This window comes from Haemaphysalis longicornis, unplaced genomic scaffold (assembly GCF_048455015.1).
Source record: "Haemaphysalis longicornis isolate Haplotype H1 unplaced genomic scaffold, Haemaphysalis longicornis Haplotype H1 scaffold_7, whole genome shotgun sequence".
Lineage (NCBI taxonomy): Eukaryota > Metazoa > Arthropoda > Arachnida > Ixodida > Ixodidae > Haemaphysalis > Haemaphysalis longicornis.
Genome location: NW_027526422.1, coordinates 30574371 through 30591205, shown reverse-complemented (window position 1 = coordinate 30591205; position 16835 = coordinate 30574371). Strand labels below are relative to the sequence as shown.

General features: G+C 46.8%; 1 protein-coding gene across 6 annotated transcripts in view; it reads right to left on the bottom strand.

Annotated features, from left to right (window-relative positions):
- The window catches only part of LOC144145047 (sodium/hydrogen exchanger 3-like), a 349094-nt gene that overhangs the window by 60155 nt on the left and 272104 nt on the right, over nucleotides 1-16835 (bottom strand). For all 6 annotated transcript variants that reach the window (XM_077676547.1, XM_077676545.1, XM_077676551.1 and 3 more), the window contains exons 8-10: nucleotides 9137-9218; nucleotides 4414-4441; nucleotides 2069-2178 (exon numbers count right to left, since the gene is read on the bottom strand). In XM_077676547.1, the coding sequence (XP_077532673.1) occupies nucleotides 2069-2178; nucleotides 4414-4441; nucleotides 9137-9218 (220 nt within the window). The remainder of the gene's footprint in view (nucleotides 1-2068; nucleotides 2179-4413; nucleotides 4442-9136; nucleotides 9219-16835) is intronic.

Genomic DNA, 16835 nt, shown 5'->3' with positions numbered 1-16835 from the left:
TCCGTTGGTGGAATGAGATTCTTGAATTTCGAGCCACTAATTAGGCACCGGAATTTAGGAACTAAAAAAACGCTTAGCTTCTTAAGATCCGCCCGTTAGATAGCGGTCGCATTTGGCGCTGCTTACATTTGTTCCCAGATGCAGGCACACGATAAGGACGTGCTTAACAGAAATTATCAGTCACAAACGAAGCTGAACATATCAGAGTCGCGTGACTATAAAGTATCTTACTTCATAAAATGAAGCACACTTGACCGGAGCGGAGGCATGGCCTAGAAGGTGCTTCAATTAAACGTGTGAAAAAAGTCACTCTTGATAGTTTGCAGTGACGCGGCGACATAAATCCGGGCCCACATCGAAGGTGAATGTTTCAGGGCCGCTGTGAAAATCCTACAATGGTCGTAACAATAATTATCGGGAGAGAAAAACTGCTACCGCGTTAAAAGAGTTGGATACCTGTGACGCGCACTGTGTCTTACAATTCGTCATATCAACGAACAAGATCGGCGGAGAGCTATTACTGCTTGTCAGTAAAATAGGCCTGTGTTTTAAGAAACGGCCAAGGCTCAAGTAGGGGTTAACATTTTCTTTGGTGACAATATATCGTGGCGAGCTTACGATTCATCCGTTGCCTGAGCAGCACGGACCAATTTTCAGTTTAAGAGCACGCGCTGGAAAACTTCTTGGAGACAAAACGGTAAGGTCAGTCGCAATACCTGTCACACGGGCACTTTCAATCGCGATTGAAGTGAATCGCGATCGAGTTTTCGAGCGCGCTCGACGCACTGCCGCTGCTACACGGCACGTTTCAATCGCGATCGAGAAGTTGCACGGGTTGCACTCGTGTACGCCATATGGCGCTAACCATTAGCTTGCGGCCGGCGTCTGGTAACTTCGCGCGGTACCTATGTAAATATTACCTCACGCTTGTTTGGGTCAAGTTATATGACACAATTTGTGGCGTTAGTTGAAGTTGTCACATTCTGTGTCATTACTCAGTGGGGACGAGAGTATCGCCGCTTTCATTCGATCGCACTTGGAAGCCTCGATTGCCTCGATCGCGCTTGAGAAACCAGGATTGAGTTCGATCGGGATCGAGCTCGATCGCGATTGAAACTGCCGTGTAGCAGGGGCTAGATCGGGATTGAGCTCGATCCGGATCGAATCAATCGCGATTGAAAGTGCCCGTGTGACAGGGGTATAAAAGATAGGATAATGCCAGAGTCCTGGTGCACGCAATTGTCAATTCCGAAAAACATCGATTTTTTTCACTCGATAGCCTTCCCGATAGCTACCAAAGGAAAATCAATAAAAAATGCGAAAGAAGTTCACGCACCTCCACGAAGTGAATTATGACGAGTGGGCGAAGCACTGGGGATCTTTCTTAGCGTAAATCAACCGTGAGTGCTTACTGCTGCTATAACGATTCACAATCCAATCCAATCCAATCCAATCCAATTTAATCTAACCCAATTTATATCAATCCAATGCTCCTTGCGCATGCGCAGCATCCAGAAGCTCTCTCTCTCTCTCTCTCTCTCTCTCTCTCTCTCTCTCTCTCTCTCTCTCTCTCTCTCTCTCTCTCTCTCTCTCTCTCTCTCTCTCTCTAACCTTTTGTGAACCTTTTATTTTGTTATTGTTAAACTTTTCTGAACCTTTTGTTCACAGATGTTTCGATTTACACGGTGTTGTGCGTCTCTCTCTCTTTCTCTCTCCCTGTGTCTAGCCTTTTGTGAATATTTTATTTTGTTCTTGTTAACCTTTTGTGTACCTTTTGTTCGCAGATGTTTCGATTTATTTACACGGTGCTGTGCCGTGAGCACGGACGCCGGGCGCCGGACGGACAAACTTCGGCCTTAAGGTGCTTCGCCCCTAAAAGACATCTTCAGAACCTTCTTTTATGTCTCACTTCGAGCACTAGAAATAGAGCAATAAGCTGGTCTAATGAGCCTCACGTATTGCTGCACATTTACTTGGGACCTATATAGAAGCATTGTTTCTTCTCTTCTCAAGAAGGTACACTTCTGAGTAGGCGGGGCGAACAAGAACCGAATCCGTCGATACTCACGGCCACGGGGTCGACGGCCGAGATGAGAGAGCTGAAGACAAGGCACTCAAGCAGGCTCAAGTCGGGGAGGCCGATGGCCCCCACGCTGTTCAAAAAATACAAACTTGGACCTGCGCCGGCGAGGGAGGGGAAAGGGGACGACCAGTGAAGAGGCCGCGGACTTGCAGATACCGTGCTGCCACAGCGGTAAGATTGTGGCCTACAGTTGGGAGTGAATTGAACGTAAACTCTGCGGACATCATTCAGTGAACGACCTAAAAATCGTTACTAGAAACAAACAAGAAACTTGCAGTGTCCTTAGCTCAGCCCCGCCCCCCTCTCTCCTGGAAAAAGTCATCAGGCAACAAAAAAATGTCACTGTTACTAGCAACAAGTAAAATATTTCCATTGCCGTTGGCTACGCAAAAATGAGCAAGAATAAAATGGTATTGAACAACAAAGTAATAAAAGTAATGAGATAAAACAATATTCGCAGACGGAAGCCAGCAAGCACCCGATGCTGCCAGGGAGTGCTTACAACGACCCCCCTGGCTCCCACCCAGCAACCTCTCCCCGCTCCACCGACTAGGTACCTTTATGGAGACAAATCACGTCAAGATGGTCGCAAACGCCCTGAAGCGACTATACTCGGTTACAACTCAAGAACGGCACCATCTCATGTAGTGTATCACTCCGCCAAAGCGCCAGACCCGTGACGTCAGTGCGCGCGCGTTTTGAAAGGGGTTTGCTATGAATGCTTGATATCGCCTGCCTTGTCTCACGCAGTTTGTTTGTCGTCACTTGAGTCGTTTATAAGCATATTAAGTCCAAAAAATCACGCAAACGGTTCACGCCATGTTCAAATTATTCCCGGTAACGCCCTACTTGCGCCGCGCGGAGAAACATCCGGCTACGGTGATAAGGCACAGCGGCAACTTCTGGTGTCGTTCTTAAGTTGTCACCGAGTATACATCCTCGGGGTTCCTGCCCGACGATAACCCCCTCAAGCGGCGAGGCGTCGCTTTGAAACGACGGGGTAGCGCCATGCAATTAATGCATGTGTTCTGTGGTTGCCGTCGCTTTGAGGATCTGTGCACGGAGTGTGAGCCGCAGAAAAGCACTGTGGCGAGGGCGCGAAGCGACACCCACTGCCCCCCATCGTTTCACTTGTCGCTTCGCGCCCTCGCCACAGTGCTTTTCTGCAGCTGACAATCGTCGCGCAGCTCCTCAAAGCGACGGCAGCAAACCCCAGAACACATGCATTTGCATGGCGCTACCCCGCCGTTTCAAAGCAACGCCCCGTCGTTTTAGAGAATTGGGCCCCAGATCTTCATTAACAAGACTTACGCAAAAGCAGCCCACACGCCAGACATCACACGTAAATGGTTCAATGGAGCCACGTGATGTACATCAGCTAAACGACGTCACAGACATTCAAGCCGAGTAATACGCATAGCTGTTTTTTTTTTTTCGGGTAAATCTCAATACTGCTCTATCTACAACGAACACAATTCATAGAAGTCGCGTCAAACCCGATTACTACGTAAAAGTTTGTCAATAACAAAAATAAGTCTGGTGACAAAATGGGTTTAGACCCGAAATTAGAATATAGCGACATAGCGAAAATACGCTGAAGACATAGCAGTGATTTCTGATCAGAGCAAGTGTGTCAACCGTAGTGAATCATTTGAGAAATATAAAATTACGTTGACCTAACTGTACGTATAAAAACTTGCTTTGGTTTTACAAGCGGAATTACAGAAATTGTGACGATGCACGTACAAATAATACTAATGGAAATTATAAATACCAATGAATAATCATGAATTAGCAAATATGAATCCCCTGTAGACTGACAGTAATCAATTTATTACTCAACTAATTAATTAGTAATTAGTTATTAATTAATGGCTCTCGTATCAGTCTACATGGGATGCCACAATGACCCTATTCATAATTACTAATTAGAGCGGTCCTGACCCGTAACACGACGAAGATCAACTACCGGAAAAACAGAGCATATGCGAGGTTGAAAATCCAGTTTATTGCGCTGTTAACGCTTCTCTGATGTCCAATATCCTTTTTTTATCTTTTCGGTGGACATTTATGCCGATGACGACAGGCGTTTTGAAAAACACGTTTTCCTCCAGGTTACACCTCTGAAAGTAGCAACCAATTTTTTACCCGAGATCACTGAACTATACCACCCGAAACGAACAACGTTATATGTACGCCGAGGACGCAATTCCACTCCTAAACATCGCAGTACACAAGGTAACTTCGTTTTTTTGTTTGTTAGAATGATCTCAGCATACGCCAAACGCCAAGTGCACGACAACAGCCATCGACAGAGACAACGTACTTACCTATTGTGAAGGCATTTATTACTGTACCCTGTAACGTAAAGAAGCAGGGACAATCATCAGAACTTGCTGCAAAAACAAGAAAATTATTTCGCACGCAGAAGCGCGAGAGTTTCTGCGTTAGTTCTGACACTTTGTAAACGCGGAATCACGCTCGAAGACAAAGAGGAAAAACGAAACAAGAACCACCGGTGCTTCCAGGAATGTGTCGTCGATCTCCACCTAGGAAATACCGAGAAAGGGACCCACGCCTTAGCTTAAGAATCGCACCGACGAAAAGAAAAGGTCAGCTGAATAATGGAGAGGGAGCCAGCCGAAAACTAGAAAAAAAGTCGAGACAGACGTACAAAAAAAAAGGGAAGGAGAAGAGGGAGGTGAGCAAAACCCGCGTCCGGGGCGCGCGAACTTTCGATAATTTAGTTTAATGTAAAGGTAACTTATTTGCATGGCTAATCGAGTTTTCTGCGTAATGAGGACGAAGGGAAAGTAAAAAGAACGAGAAGGAGAACAAGGTTGGTGCGCGGCGCTTCTTCCAGCTCGTACCTTCTTCCCCAAAAGCAGAGCGCAGTTTAAACAGAGTATGTCGAGAAAAATAGCCCGGCTTTTCTTCGTACGCGTCAGCTGCCGCGCAAACTTTCCGCGAAAACTTTCCAGGTGCAGCTACGCAAACAGGACCTCTGTTTGCACCGAAATGGGACTCTGGCAATTCCATTTTAAGCCTTAAAACGCCCTGAAATGACCCGCACTCGTTTCTGACATTGTCGTAAGAGGTTTGTTGTTGTCTTGTCCCTTAGTTTTTGACTTGCAAATGACGATAGGAAACTGCCCACAAATTCAAGCATATTGAGGTCATTTCTACCTTCTAGAACTGATTTGCTGATTCGGCTAATCGGACGGCAAAAAACAATGCGTTTCTTCAGGCCGTCGTTACGTTTGTGTATGTTGTTAGTGTACTTTGTTTCCACACATTGCATGTGCGTCAGCGTATGTGCGTGTCTCTCTGTGTGACTACCTTGGAAGAGGAAACAGCGCTGAAAAAACGTCCTGACAAGAGGACTAATACTCGCATACCAAAATGCCGGCTAGAAACTTTAGAATTTATTTCGGCCGAGCCGTAAGAAAAGAAAGGCACGGGAGCACAAAAAAAAAAGGAAGAAAACGCAGCACACATCTCAATAATCTTGGCTGGCGACTGGGCTTGTAAAACGAAAGTAAATCAGACGGTCCAACCGCAAACAACATGATACCGGAGGACCTCCAAACATTAATGAAAAAAAAGGGGGCAAGTGATCTTGTAGCTGGCACTACGCTACCTGGAGATAAACGCCTGCTGCTTTTGCTGGACAGAACTATATTATAGTGAAGGGATTACGCAGGTGCCCTGTGTCTTGAACGACAGGACCAACAATTTTGCTTTTTTTCTCTTCAGTAAAATCAAACAAACAAACGAAAGCGCACACGGAGCTCAAAGAATTGATATTGTTTACCGCCGTTCCTTGTCGGTCGTGTACATCGAAGGCGAATAGTTGGTAAACAGAATTGTCGGTACAGAGGAGGAAGGCAACGAACGTCAAGAGCCTTTGTGGTTTTTCCAGTAACAAAGATGTCGGTACCTTTGCAAAGCCCCTTTGCCTCCTTCAGAATTATGTGGACACTTAATGCCTCCATTCCCTGGGAAACATACCGTACATAGAGTGCCCAGACAGCATTAGGGCCGTAACCAGGGGGGGAGGGGAGGGGGGGGGGGGCGTTAGAGGGTTCTTACTCGCCCCGCAAACCCCGAAATATTTTCTGGCTTCAACATTTTCGGCGATCCGAAAATGTATACTGTGTATATGTGAAGCAGAATGTGCCAATGGCAATATAAAGAGCTGATTATCAGCATTTACAGTGTTATCTTGCCGAAAGCCACCGATAGATAGGGGTCGGGATCTCGTAAGACATGTACAGAACCCCGTGAAGCACTCAAAATATGCACACATTTTGTGTTTGGACCCTCAACGGAGTACGAATTTCGGAGTACGTAAATTGCAACTGGGGCTTGAAACTTCATGAGACCAATTGTTCCGAACTTGAGAAACTATTTCGCTGACAGTCGTCGGTAGGTCCTCTAGTCACCGGGGCAGCGGCTGGCGAAGGCAGCTAACTACTGCTCACGAAACGCAGGGACAGATTACGGATAGGCCGCACACATGCGACGCACTTACACCAGTGTGTAGCAGGTGTGGGGAGGGCCTATCCGTAGTCCTCATACTAATCACATGCAAGGCACTTGACACAACACGACACAAACACCTCAGAGAACTCTACAGACAACACATTCCGCTACACCCATAGTTGTTTTTGGGTGACGATGCCATGGTATCTGTGAAACACGTTTTTAAGTATTTGTCAGATGTGAAGTTTTTAAACCTCATTTCCTATCATGCATAATCGAAACTGGCCCTATACACCAGCCATCACCATCGCATTTCTTTGATTTAACCATTCGTCTGGCTTACAACTTTTAACTACTTTTTTTTTGTGGTAACCACTTCTGTTTGGCGCTCTTTGCCCCAGCTGGCCTTGCTCCAAAAACACCCAACAATCATTATCATCATCACAAAACGCAGGGTCGTCCCTAGCTGCTGTGGCAAGTTGCAACCGGAACTTCTATTCCTTTCCTTAACGAGAAATTAAATTGCGGACAAACTTTTTTTTTCTGTATGAAATAAAGTAATTTAAAGGTATCCTTTTTGAACATGATTCATATGCAAGAATAAGCCAATATCCTTTTTGAACATGATTCATATGCAAGAATAAGCCAATAAAAATTTTCAACATGGCTGCCGTTGTGCCCGCAGCCACCCCCCACCCCCCCTCCCCGAAAAATATTTCTGGTACGGCCCTGGCCGGCATACTATATTTGGTGCCAACGGCGCGTCGGCATATACTACTAGAAAAAGACGGGAATTGGTAACCGCTTTATTATTCTGAAAAGCTTTTATCTTTCAATGCCTGGCTCCACAGTCGTTCATGCCATGCTCTGCTTTGTTTGATGTCTTCTTTTAATGTGTAGCATTCTTTCAATAGTGGCCTGGGGTTTGGGGGGGGGGGGGAGGGACTTGGCCATTTACGATCTTTGTACAGTAGGGCTTTGTGCAGGTGCGAAAAGCCACTGGGGCATCTACGTGCCTTTTATGACCGCGAGCCTTGAAATGAGGCATATAAGGGCAAAAACATTTCTTACTACTACCCCCGGAGGCACTGTTTATACATGTAAACATCGCTTAGCTTACAGCTAGCCTTGGGGAGATTGAAGACATTACACAAGTACATAAACAGAAATAACAGCGCACTTTTAAACATGCACGCTTGGTTAGTTTGTCCGAAAATAAACGAAATAGCTGCCGTCGAAAAAGACAAAAAGAAAGGAAAAACAAAGGGCAAAAATTTAAAGTAGTTTCCGTGGTGAATTCAAGATTAGCGCAAGAGCGGGGCGCTGCCCCTCGGCAATTCGTGGTTACTCCTGGTTTAGCAAGGTTACGCGTGTTAAAGGTGGTTATGCGCATACGAATTACCAAGGGCACTCACACAACACGATGTCCGTTCCGGGTTGAGGCATGCAGCTTGAAATTTAAATTTAGGCTTAAATATACAGCAGCGAGCGGAGACAGCCGAACAAGGCGGCCTCTGTCAATACTGTTGTGCTTTGATTCTTCGTAGAGCATTCCGACGCACGACGAACTGATGACCCTGCTTTATCCGTACTTCAAACAACGTGACTACGCACGTACCGCAGCAAGCGGCGACCTCCGAGCGAAAATTGCAAGTGCCGTACAACAGGCTACCGCAGAGAAAGCAGGGCACAAGGGCAGGTGCAGGATTGCGTCCGTCCTCGTGTCTCGCTTTCTCTGTAATCGTCTGTCGCTCGCCTGTTCGCACTTTTCTTCAGGGTGCCGCAACTCGCTTAACGGCGATTTATAAAGGCGACAGAGTGCAGCGCCCAGAACGTTCCTGCCAGCAAGCCAGAGCAACACACATTCTCTCCCTGAGCAGTCGAGCCGGTCTCCGCATGCCCCGAGGCGTCGCCTAGCAACGGAAACACGCGCACCTCTTTCATGCTGGCTGGGATGCATTCTTTGGCTAAAAAGGTTTAACGGGATTCTCCCTCATCGCGCACCCAGAGCTACGCACCAAAAAGAAAAGCTTGGCAAATCATATTTCCGGAAGCGAAGCATGGAAAGCGCAGAACGAAGTATAATGGAAGTCTCGAAACGCAGTTAATTACTCCATCACGCCGCGCGGCCTCACTCTCGCCTGCTCGTGCCATCCCTTTGGTTCCGCTCCCTTTGTGGTAAGCTGGGTGCGATTTCCCATCGAATCAAGGCCTTCCTGCGAAATCGTGCGAAAACTCTTCCCTAATTCTAGAGGCAGCGACAAATCCGACAGCGATGGCGGAAGGACAGCTAATTTAAAGGGATATTCGCTACATTATGGCAAATGTTGACGTCGAAAGAAAATTGCTCACCGCGAGTGCATCGGGATGCTTGTTCCCTCCCCCATATCTGTCTTAGAAATGGCGTTACACTTTCTAGTTAAGGGAATAAACTTCACGCAACACGATGTACTATGAGCGGACTTTTTAGCGAAGCAAACACAAAACGACAACAGCCCCGTCTAACTTGCACACATGAGGATACAGGCTGAATTGGCAAAGAAAAACGCACGAAGGCGGTGTACTCACCAGCACAGCGAACAACAGGATAGTCCCGATATTGCTAAAGAAGGCACTGTCGTGAAGAGAATACGCAGATTCCAGAATGATTCTGTCCATGATGCAGAAATAGAGGCAGAGGAAGGAGGAGGAAAAGAGAAAAAGAAAAAAAAAAGATTAAGTAAGGAACCATTTGAAAAAAGCTTCGAATCTTACGAATGAAATGAGATATATAAACTTATTGCTGTGTCATCAAATCAGCTTTGTCTTCTGACACAGGAAGTATTCGCGTCGCTGAAAGGCGAATGATAGCGTTGATACTGAAACAGCAGACTCCCACTGATCGACAGAATAGTCTTTAAACGCTTACACACCATACACCTATACGACCACAACTGAAAGAAGAAATACGGGGTTCGGCTTCCATAGCCAGGCAGAGACGTTTGAGGAGCCAGCCTCGGCATACGAGCGCGAGCAGTCTCGCGTCATCTCACTTGAGTGTTTGTTTGGTTCATTGCACACTCACGCGGGATCTCGCTACATCTTCTCAGGAAGATGGCATCGTGAGAGCACGGTCGTTCTCGTTACGCTAGATTTGCTCTATCTCTTTCTCGTCTTCTGGTCGATGCGCTATACTTTCCAGGGCCCTAGTTTACGCATCGGTATATTAGTATTACCGACACAGGCACACCTCGATCCACCGGAGTCCCGACTAAAAAATAAAATTTTAGCCACCGCTAAAAAACCTGGCGTATCTTGCACTGGTGGTGCAAGGGTGGGGAAACAGCCGAGCTAGAGGTTGATCTAGCTTTTCCAGGATTTGCTAACATTTGCTGGCTTTTGCTAGACTTTGCAAAGTTTTGTTAGGCTTTGCGATGTTCTTACTAGGCTTGGCTAAATGTTGAGGGGTGAGGCCAAGTTTAGCCGGATTTTACAAGGCCGTTCCTGTCGGTCCCCCACACTGACAACGGATTATAGGGAGAAATAAGCTAGGCCGACCCCCCGCTCAATGTTGTAACACCTTATTTGCGGTGGTGCACACTTTACAGGCGGCGCAGCTTTTTCTTTTTTTTGCTAGCGCCACCGGACCAAGCTCGATTAAGACAGCTCCGCTGTTAAAATGAAATTAAGGAAACAGATTATCAAGTGCAGCAACAAGGATGACTAGAGGAATGAATGTACTAGACCAGAAAGGCGTCTAATAAAGAAAACAATGTTTTAGCATAAATACTACTAAGCATAATTTAGGACGAGTTCCCCAGATAAGACGATGTTTGCAGTGACCTGCGCCTAGGGGTTTTCAGAGTTCGGTCCCGAAGAAGATATTGGGGATAAACTTTCTACTGCGGTAACTGCGCCCACCACTTTTCCAAGACTGGTTGCTTCGAAGCGCAGTGTAATTAGTGCCTCCATGATGCTTTTTCTTGGTTCCCTCTTTTATAACCTTTTAACGATAGAAAAATAGCCGCCATGTAGGTTCGGCGGTCGTTGCTCAAGAAAAAAAGGCAGTCAATATGTGAAAACTGCGCTTGTCACAAGTTCTGGGCTGTCGCAATAGCCTTAAGCTTCTGATCGCTTCCTGGTTTGAACGCCACACAATTACAGCCACACCCACATCACCCCTACATCACACACCTGCAACACCCCCTCCCCCCCCCCACACACACACCCACATACACACACAAACACACGTGAACACGTACACAGCCAAACCTGGTTAGCTCGAAAAGCCAAACAACAAAAAATAAACTCCAGTAAAGTGGGTTCCCATGAACATCAGTAGAACTCAAACCAAAACACGAAACGAACAAACAAACAAAACAACCCCCTGACATACATTTCAAATTATTTTAATTCTCCAGCATTACCACTAGCGCATCTGCTAGTGGGGCGAGATGCCAACAGATCTCTCTCTCTCTCTCTCTCTCTCTCTCTCTCTCTCTCTCTCTCTCTCTCTCTCTCTCTCTCTCTCTCTCTCTCTCTGCTTCGCAACTGAGCGCTAATCAGGTCAATTTGAAATGAAGTTGTTGATGAACTTTCCCGCTTTTGCAAGGATATCGCGAGCCGGTAACAATTACGGCAAATAGAAGGTGGTTGTTTATTCTCACACCAGTTTTTCCGTGAAGTAGCATCACGCTAAAGTGGGATGTTAGGTGTACTCGCTTGGCAGCCCCATTTCCAGTTAGCAACGCATAAAGTGCCTTTAGGCACCTGCGGCATAGCTCAGGCTATAGCACGGGGACTCCCTCCGCATAGCCATAATCAGATTATCTGCCGAACGTCTTCCAAGATGGGCAGCACTCAGCAGGTCGAAAGGCTGGAGATGCTGGTTGCACGAGACGGGAGTAATCCAATACATCTCTGGTCATGAAACTCTGCCGCACCGCTGGGAGAGCTTCGTGCACTTCCCGAACCAGCCACATTGCGACGTTGATCGTGAGGAGGCCGTGGAAGTGAAGTCGGAGATATACGGAAAGGATGCTGGCAGCGGTATTAGCAGGGCGTGTTTGCTATTCCTCTCACGCGCCTCTGAAGTGCAACTAGTATTTTAGGGGCGAAACCCCTTAGGGGCTGGGGCTGTTGGCGTCTCCTGTCGTAGTCGTCGTCGTAATAGTCGTCTCATGTAGTGAGAATACTAAAACACCGGGAAACTCGTTTACGTCTCGCGCTAGAACGTAACGAGTACTAAAAAATACGGGGACACTCGTTTACGCCTCGCGATGGAGCGCTTCGTAACGCGTAATAAAAAAAAACCGGGACACCCGCTTACGCTTCACGCTAGAGACAAGAGACAACAGACTTTTACAGCAAAACTGTATACCTCTACCCCTCAACGGTTTCATCTCCATTGGCAAAAATTCCAAGGCGCCAAGAATACGCTTATACACTACATGCTTCGCCCCTCCCCAGGTTTCACGTTAGTGGAGATGGCCCGGGATTTTTTTTTTTTTTTTTGGGGGGGGGGGGGGGGGGGGGGAGGGGTGCTGAAAGTCTCGCGTGACTGATGCGTTACTGGCTGCCGTTCCGGCTTCACAAAGAACGGTGCAAAAGTTATTTTATTGTTTTTTTTTATGATGGCGAGCAGTGTGGAATAGAAAGATTGAAATTCGGCAGTAGCTTGTTAAACTTGCAACCAGCAGACATGTATCTAAGTTTAAGGCAGAGAAATTTTGAAGTATTGTCAAACTACATTTCGGAAGCTAAACTGAACACCCGGTTCTGTACTTGAACGAATCCGAAACCGCACTCCAGAGGATCCCGTTTCAACTCCGCACCCAATCACCAAGGAATCGTCGACGTGTCAAAAAATCTGCAGCACCCCTTCTTACAAATAAAGTTGCAGATTACAAGTGACGTTGCTCAAAAAGATGCTGCGCAGTAAAGAGGCAATCTACGATCCAGTGTACGCACACAATTTTTGCGCCAGCGACTTATTTTTAAGACACACGAAAATCCCGCTGAGGTAGAAGCTCAGCAGCTTTACTAAAGCGTCCAGTCATTTTCGAAGCGTTTATGAGGGTTAACTGGTCCTTCGATTTGAAGGTGATGTGGGAAGGAGTAAAAGTGGTTCTCTATGACTATGCTGATCGCAGTGCTACTCAAGCAGTCAGCATACAACAAAAAACCAAGAGTAGCACCATAATTACGAATAGAAAAGGGGTCCGAAATCCAGGTGCTTTTGCTAGAAATTCGGTGCACCTATTTCGAAAGTATCGCAGTCTGCCGCGAATGCTGATTCGTTCCTTTTAAGGAGAACGTTGTTCTCTCTATATTACCCTGTCCTGGCAGGATGTCGTGGTCCAGGCGGGGTGCTGCTTGAATGTGCGCTTTGTCAAATGCTGTCGTAGCCCGTACTTTACAGACAGACAGACAGACAGACAGACAGACAGACAGACAGACAGACAGACAGACAGACAGACAGACAGACAGACAGACAGACAGACAGACAGACAGACAGACAGACAGACAGACAGACAGACAGACAGACAGACAGACAGACAGACAGACAGACAGACAGACAGACAGACAGACAGACAGACAGACAGACAGACAGAGACAGACAGACAGACAGACAGACAGACAGACAGACAGCACCACGATCACGCAACTCGTGAGATAGCCTAGGCTTTTCATAATCGAAAGGGTACACGCAGTGCATTCATTTGGAGTTTCTGAATTTGTTGGATATTTCTAAAAAAGAAGGAACTCTCCTAAAGAAAAAAAAAGCATAAGGAGCATAAAGCTCCTAAAATCAATGGGTAAGTGCGGTGGAGCCTACTGGCAGTATAGATTCTATGGTGTCGTATATTCTTCTTTCTATAGTTTCTGTTAATAGTAAGCTCTGGTCCTGTTTCATCTCGTGTCCGTGTTGCTAAGGGGCGCTAAATTCTCCAAGAATGCATTTAGAAGCAACTAGTTGCGCCTTTTCTTCATTCCAAGTCATTCGGCGACAACGTCTCCACACTGGAATTTTCACACAAACTCTTCATAGTGTTTAACGTTAGTCAAGGACCACACACTCATTGTACACACAGCTGTGGTATTCTTCCCGCAATGCGCGCAGTACATCATTTATTTACGTCCACTCTTTTAAACGACCGTACTTTTTTTCGCCTGCTGTGCTTTCTTGCTTTCCAAGAATTTCGCCCAGCACACCAACACGATAGCCCGCTCGCTTGAATTCAGTTTCCTTGCTCGTGTACTGCGCTGCACTACCTAACTTGCGCGGGACCCGAAAATATATTTTTCGTCAGCCCCCCCGAATAATAAACGATGGAAATGAAGGCAGTCGAACAATAAACTACAAAGCCAAATTTCCCCGCGATTAAGAAAACAAAAATAAAAAAAGAACTATCTAACGCTAATGACGCTCACGAAAAAAGGCATGCTCCAATTTCGACGCAGCGGCCCAGCACTAATGGCGCGCGAAATGCAGCGAGAGACAGTAACGCCAAAAAAGGGAGTCGAAGACCGCAACGAAAGCGTACGCCCCGGTACCTGACCGGAGAATTTGACTTACATCGGAGGAGGTATTTATTACTGAACGAGCAAAAATGCCGTTGGTACGCCGCCAAAAAAAAAAAAAAAAAAAGGAAATCTTCCAATTTACCTGAAATATGGGACGCACGAAGTTTTAAGCGCCTCGTTGCCGGAGATAGACGCTGATAGCCGTCGCGGAAATCGAAATTCCGAAGCACCTTGTGGTGCCAGGAAGGCAACCCTGTCGAGTAAGCAGTCGTTTCTAGAGGAATATAATCGGATGTCGATGAGCGCAGCAACAGGAAAATTGGGCTGGTCGAATTAAGGTGTATAATCGGTTCTACAAGCTTCGTTTAAACGACCGACTGAAGCATGCTGCAGCCATTCGGTTGCTTTGTTCTTACCGTGTGCCTGTTCTACAGACCATTGAGGCGATAAAATCCCCGAAACATATACAAAGCAGTACTAGCGGGCCTAACCGGAAAGCTCTATTAAAAAAAAAGACTACTGCTACCAACGTATCATTATGCCTTCAGGCATGCGTATCAAAAGCGAAAAAAGTTTTGTAAACCATTTAAACTTAACGCTATCTTCATATGTCTATAATCTTCCCCCTGCATTTCTGATTGATTGATTGTAGGGTTCAACGCCCCGACGCAACGCAGGCGATGAGGCGCCCCCGTAGTGGAGGGCTCCGGATTAATTTTGACCACGTGGGGATCTTTGACGTGCGCCGGAATCTCGTACACAGGGGCGTTTTTGCTTTTCGCCTCCATCAGAAAAGCGGCCGCCGCGGCCGGGAATCGAACCCGCGACCTCGTGCTCAGCAGCGCAACGCCTTAGCCAAGGAGCCACCGCGGCGGGTCAGCTGCATTTCTGTGGGACCTACATGAGTTGGGGAATTTTGAAACGTCTTTGCAAGTTTCTGGAAAAAATGGAAATGCATAATATAATGACTTCCAGAATTTATAACGTAATCAATTATAATTGTTGACAATTCGCTAATAAATACACCGTTTTTAAGAGACGTTATGCCTTAAAACGTGTTTCGTATCTGCGAAGAAGCACTTTCACGCACTGCAGCTGGTTGCTTTAATCGTAAGAAGGAACTATAATGCGATTGTACGACCATAGAATGGACATAGCAAGGCTCGAATCGATAACCGGATTGAACGTTCGACATTGAAGTGACACTGAAATAATAAAACTAATTTTTTTTCGGCTTCACTCGCGTAATATTTAGTTTTAGCGCTCTGAGAAATCCTGGAATCCTAGCCAACCGGTTAATACAACGGGGCGATGACACGCGTTATCACACAAAAGAATCTAAGGTATCTCTGTTGTACTATTAATTTTATCACTGCTATTGGTGGCAGGCTCAAACTAAATTTTGTCCTTTACCGGAGGCTGTCCTTAACTAAGTTCCTCTCTGCGCTCTCCCTCCACCGGCATTCTAATCTTACATCGCCTTAGACTCACGCCCCCATCATCGTTGATACCGCTACTATTATCATAGTAGTCATAAACGTCGTCACCATTACTCAACCTGCGGACGAACGCCCACCCAAGCCCCTTCTAAACATTCCTATCTCATCTCAAGTGGATTAACTCGCGTGCCCCGGTGTTCTCGCTCAACTTTCCACGTCCGTATTTACCTTGATCGATTTTTTCGCCCTATCCCTCACTATTCCACCATTCCTGTCAACAGTGGAAGGGTGCAATGCACTGCCACGTGAAATCGTTAATTTTGCCTCTGCAGATACATTTGTTCGAAATGTAGAAAGACAGTTTTATGAAGAGTAAAAGTTTCCCTTTTTGTTTGTCTGTGAGCGCTTCCGAACACACTGATCACGGTACCATCTGCGGATGCCACGATGATGTTTTGCAGCTTGCAGCCATGATTATGTCTAATAGCTTTCATCGTTCAGTTTTATTTTCATCGGCATCTTGCGATTGTGTTGTTCGTTCTGTATGTGCGATATTGCTTTATTTATACGCGCGAGTGTAATTTGCACTCCCACCCTGTATGAGCCTGAGAAAGGCGCACTGTATTAAATAAATAAAAAATAATAATAAAAAAGTCACACCATCGTCCCACGAGGGGAACCATGGGGTAGATGCGACACATGGGGGTTTCTGTTGCGTTTCCGTTATGTTAGCGTGTCCATTGTTGTTGTGTGTCCATATTTTACGCAGCATGTTCACCCCCGATGCGTCGCATCTACCCCATGGTTCCCCTCGCGGGAAGATTGTGTAAATTTTTTATCGGGGTGGCCGGTGCTTGTTACGGTTGCGCCGATCATCGCGATAGCAGGCCTGTTAGTCTCCATTCAAATCATCGGTGGTCATCGGAGGATGTCATCGGGGGAGCGGCGGCGGAACGACTGAGCGGAGCGGCGCAGTTACCGCGTTTATATGCAGCGGAATGAGAGAGAGCAGCGCATAGCAGCGCATGCGCATGTGTTAACCGAGCGCAAGCTGCGCGCTAACCCGCACCCACGCACAGCTGGCACGGCGACGGAGCGAGCGCCGGCGAGCGCTAACACGCAGATGGCGCTGCGGTTAAAGCGGCGCTAGCGCGCAGCTGGCGCGGCGAGGAGAATGGGGGAGGGATGCGGACTACGCCGGACGACGCCGGAGGGACAAGGCGAGTGAAAGAGATGCGTCGCATCTAATATGTCGTAAGGCCTACCTGTTGTTCCTTCAAGAGTCATCACATGACCTCCCAAACTCAGTAACCAAACGAGAA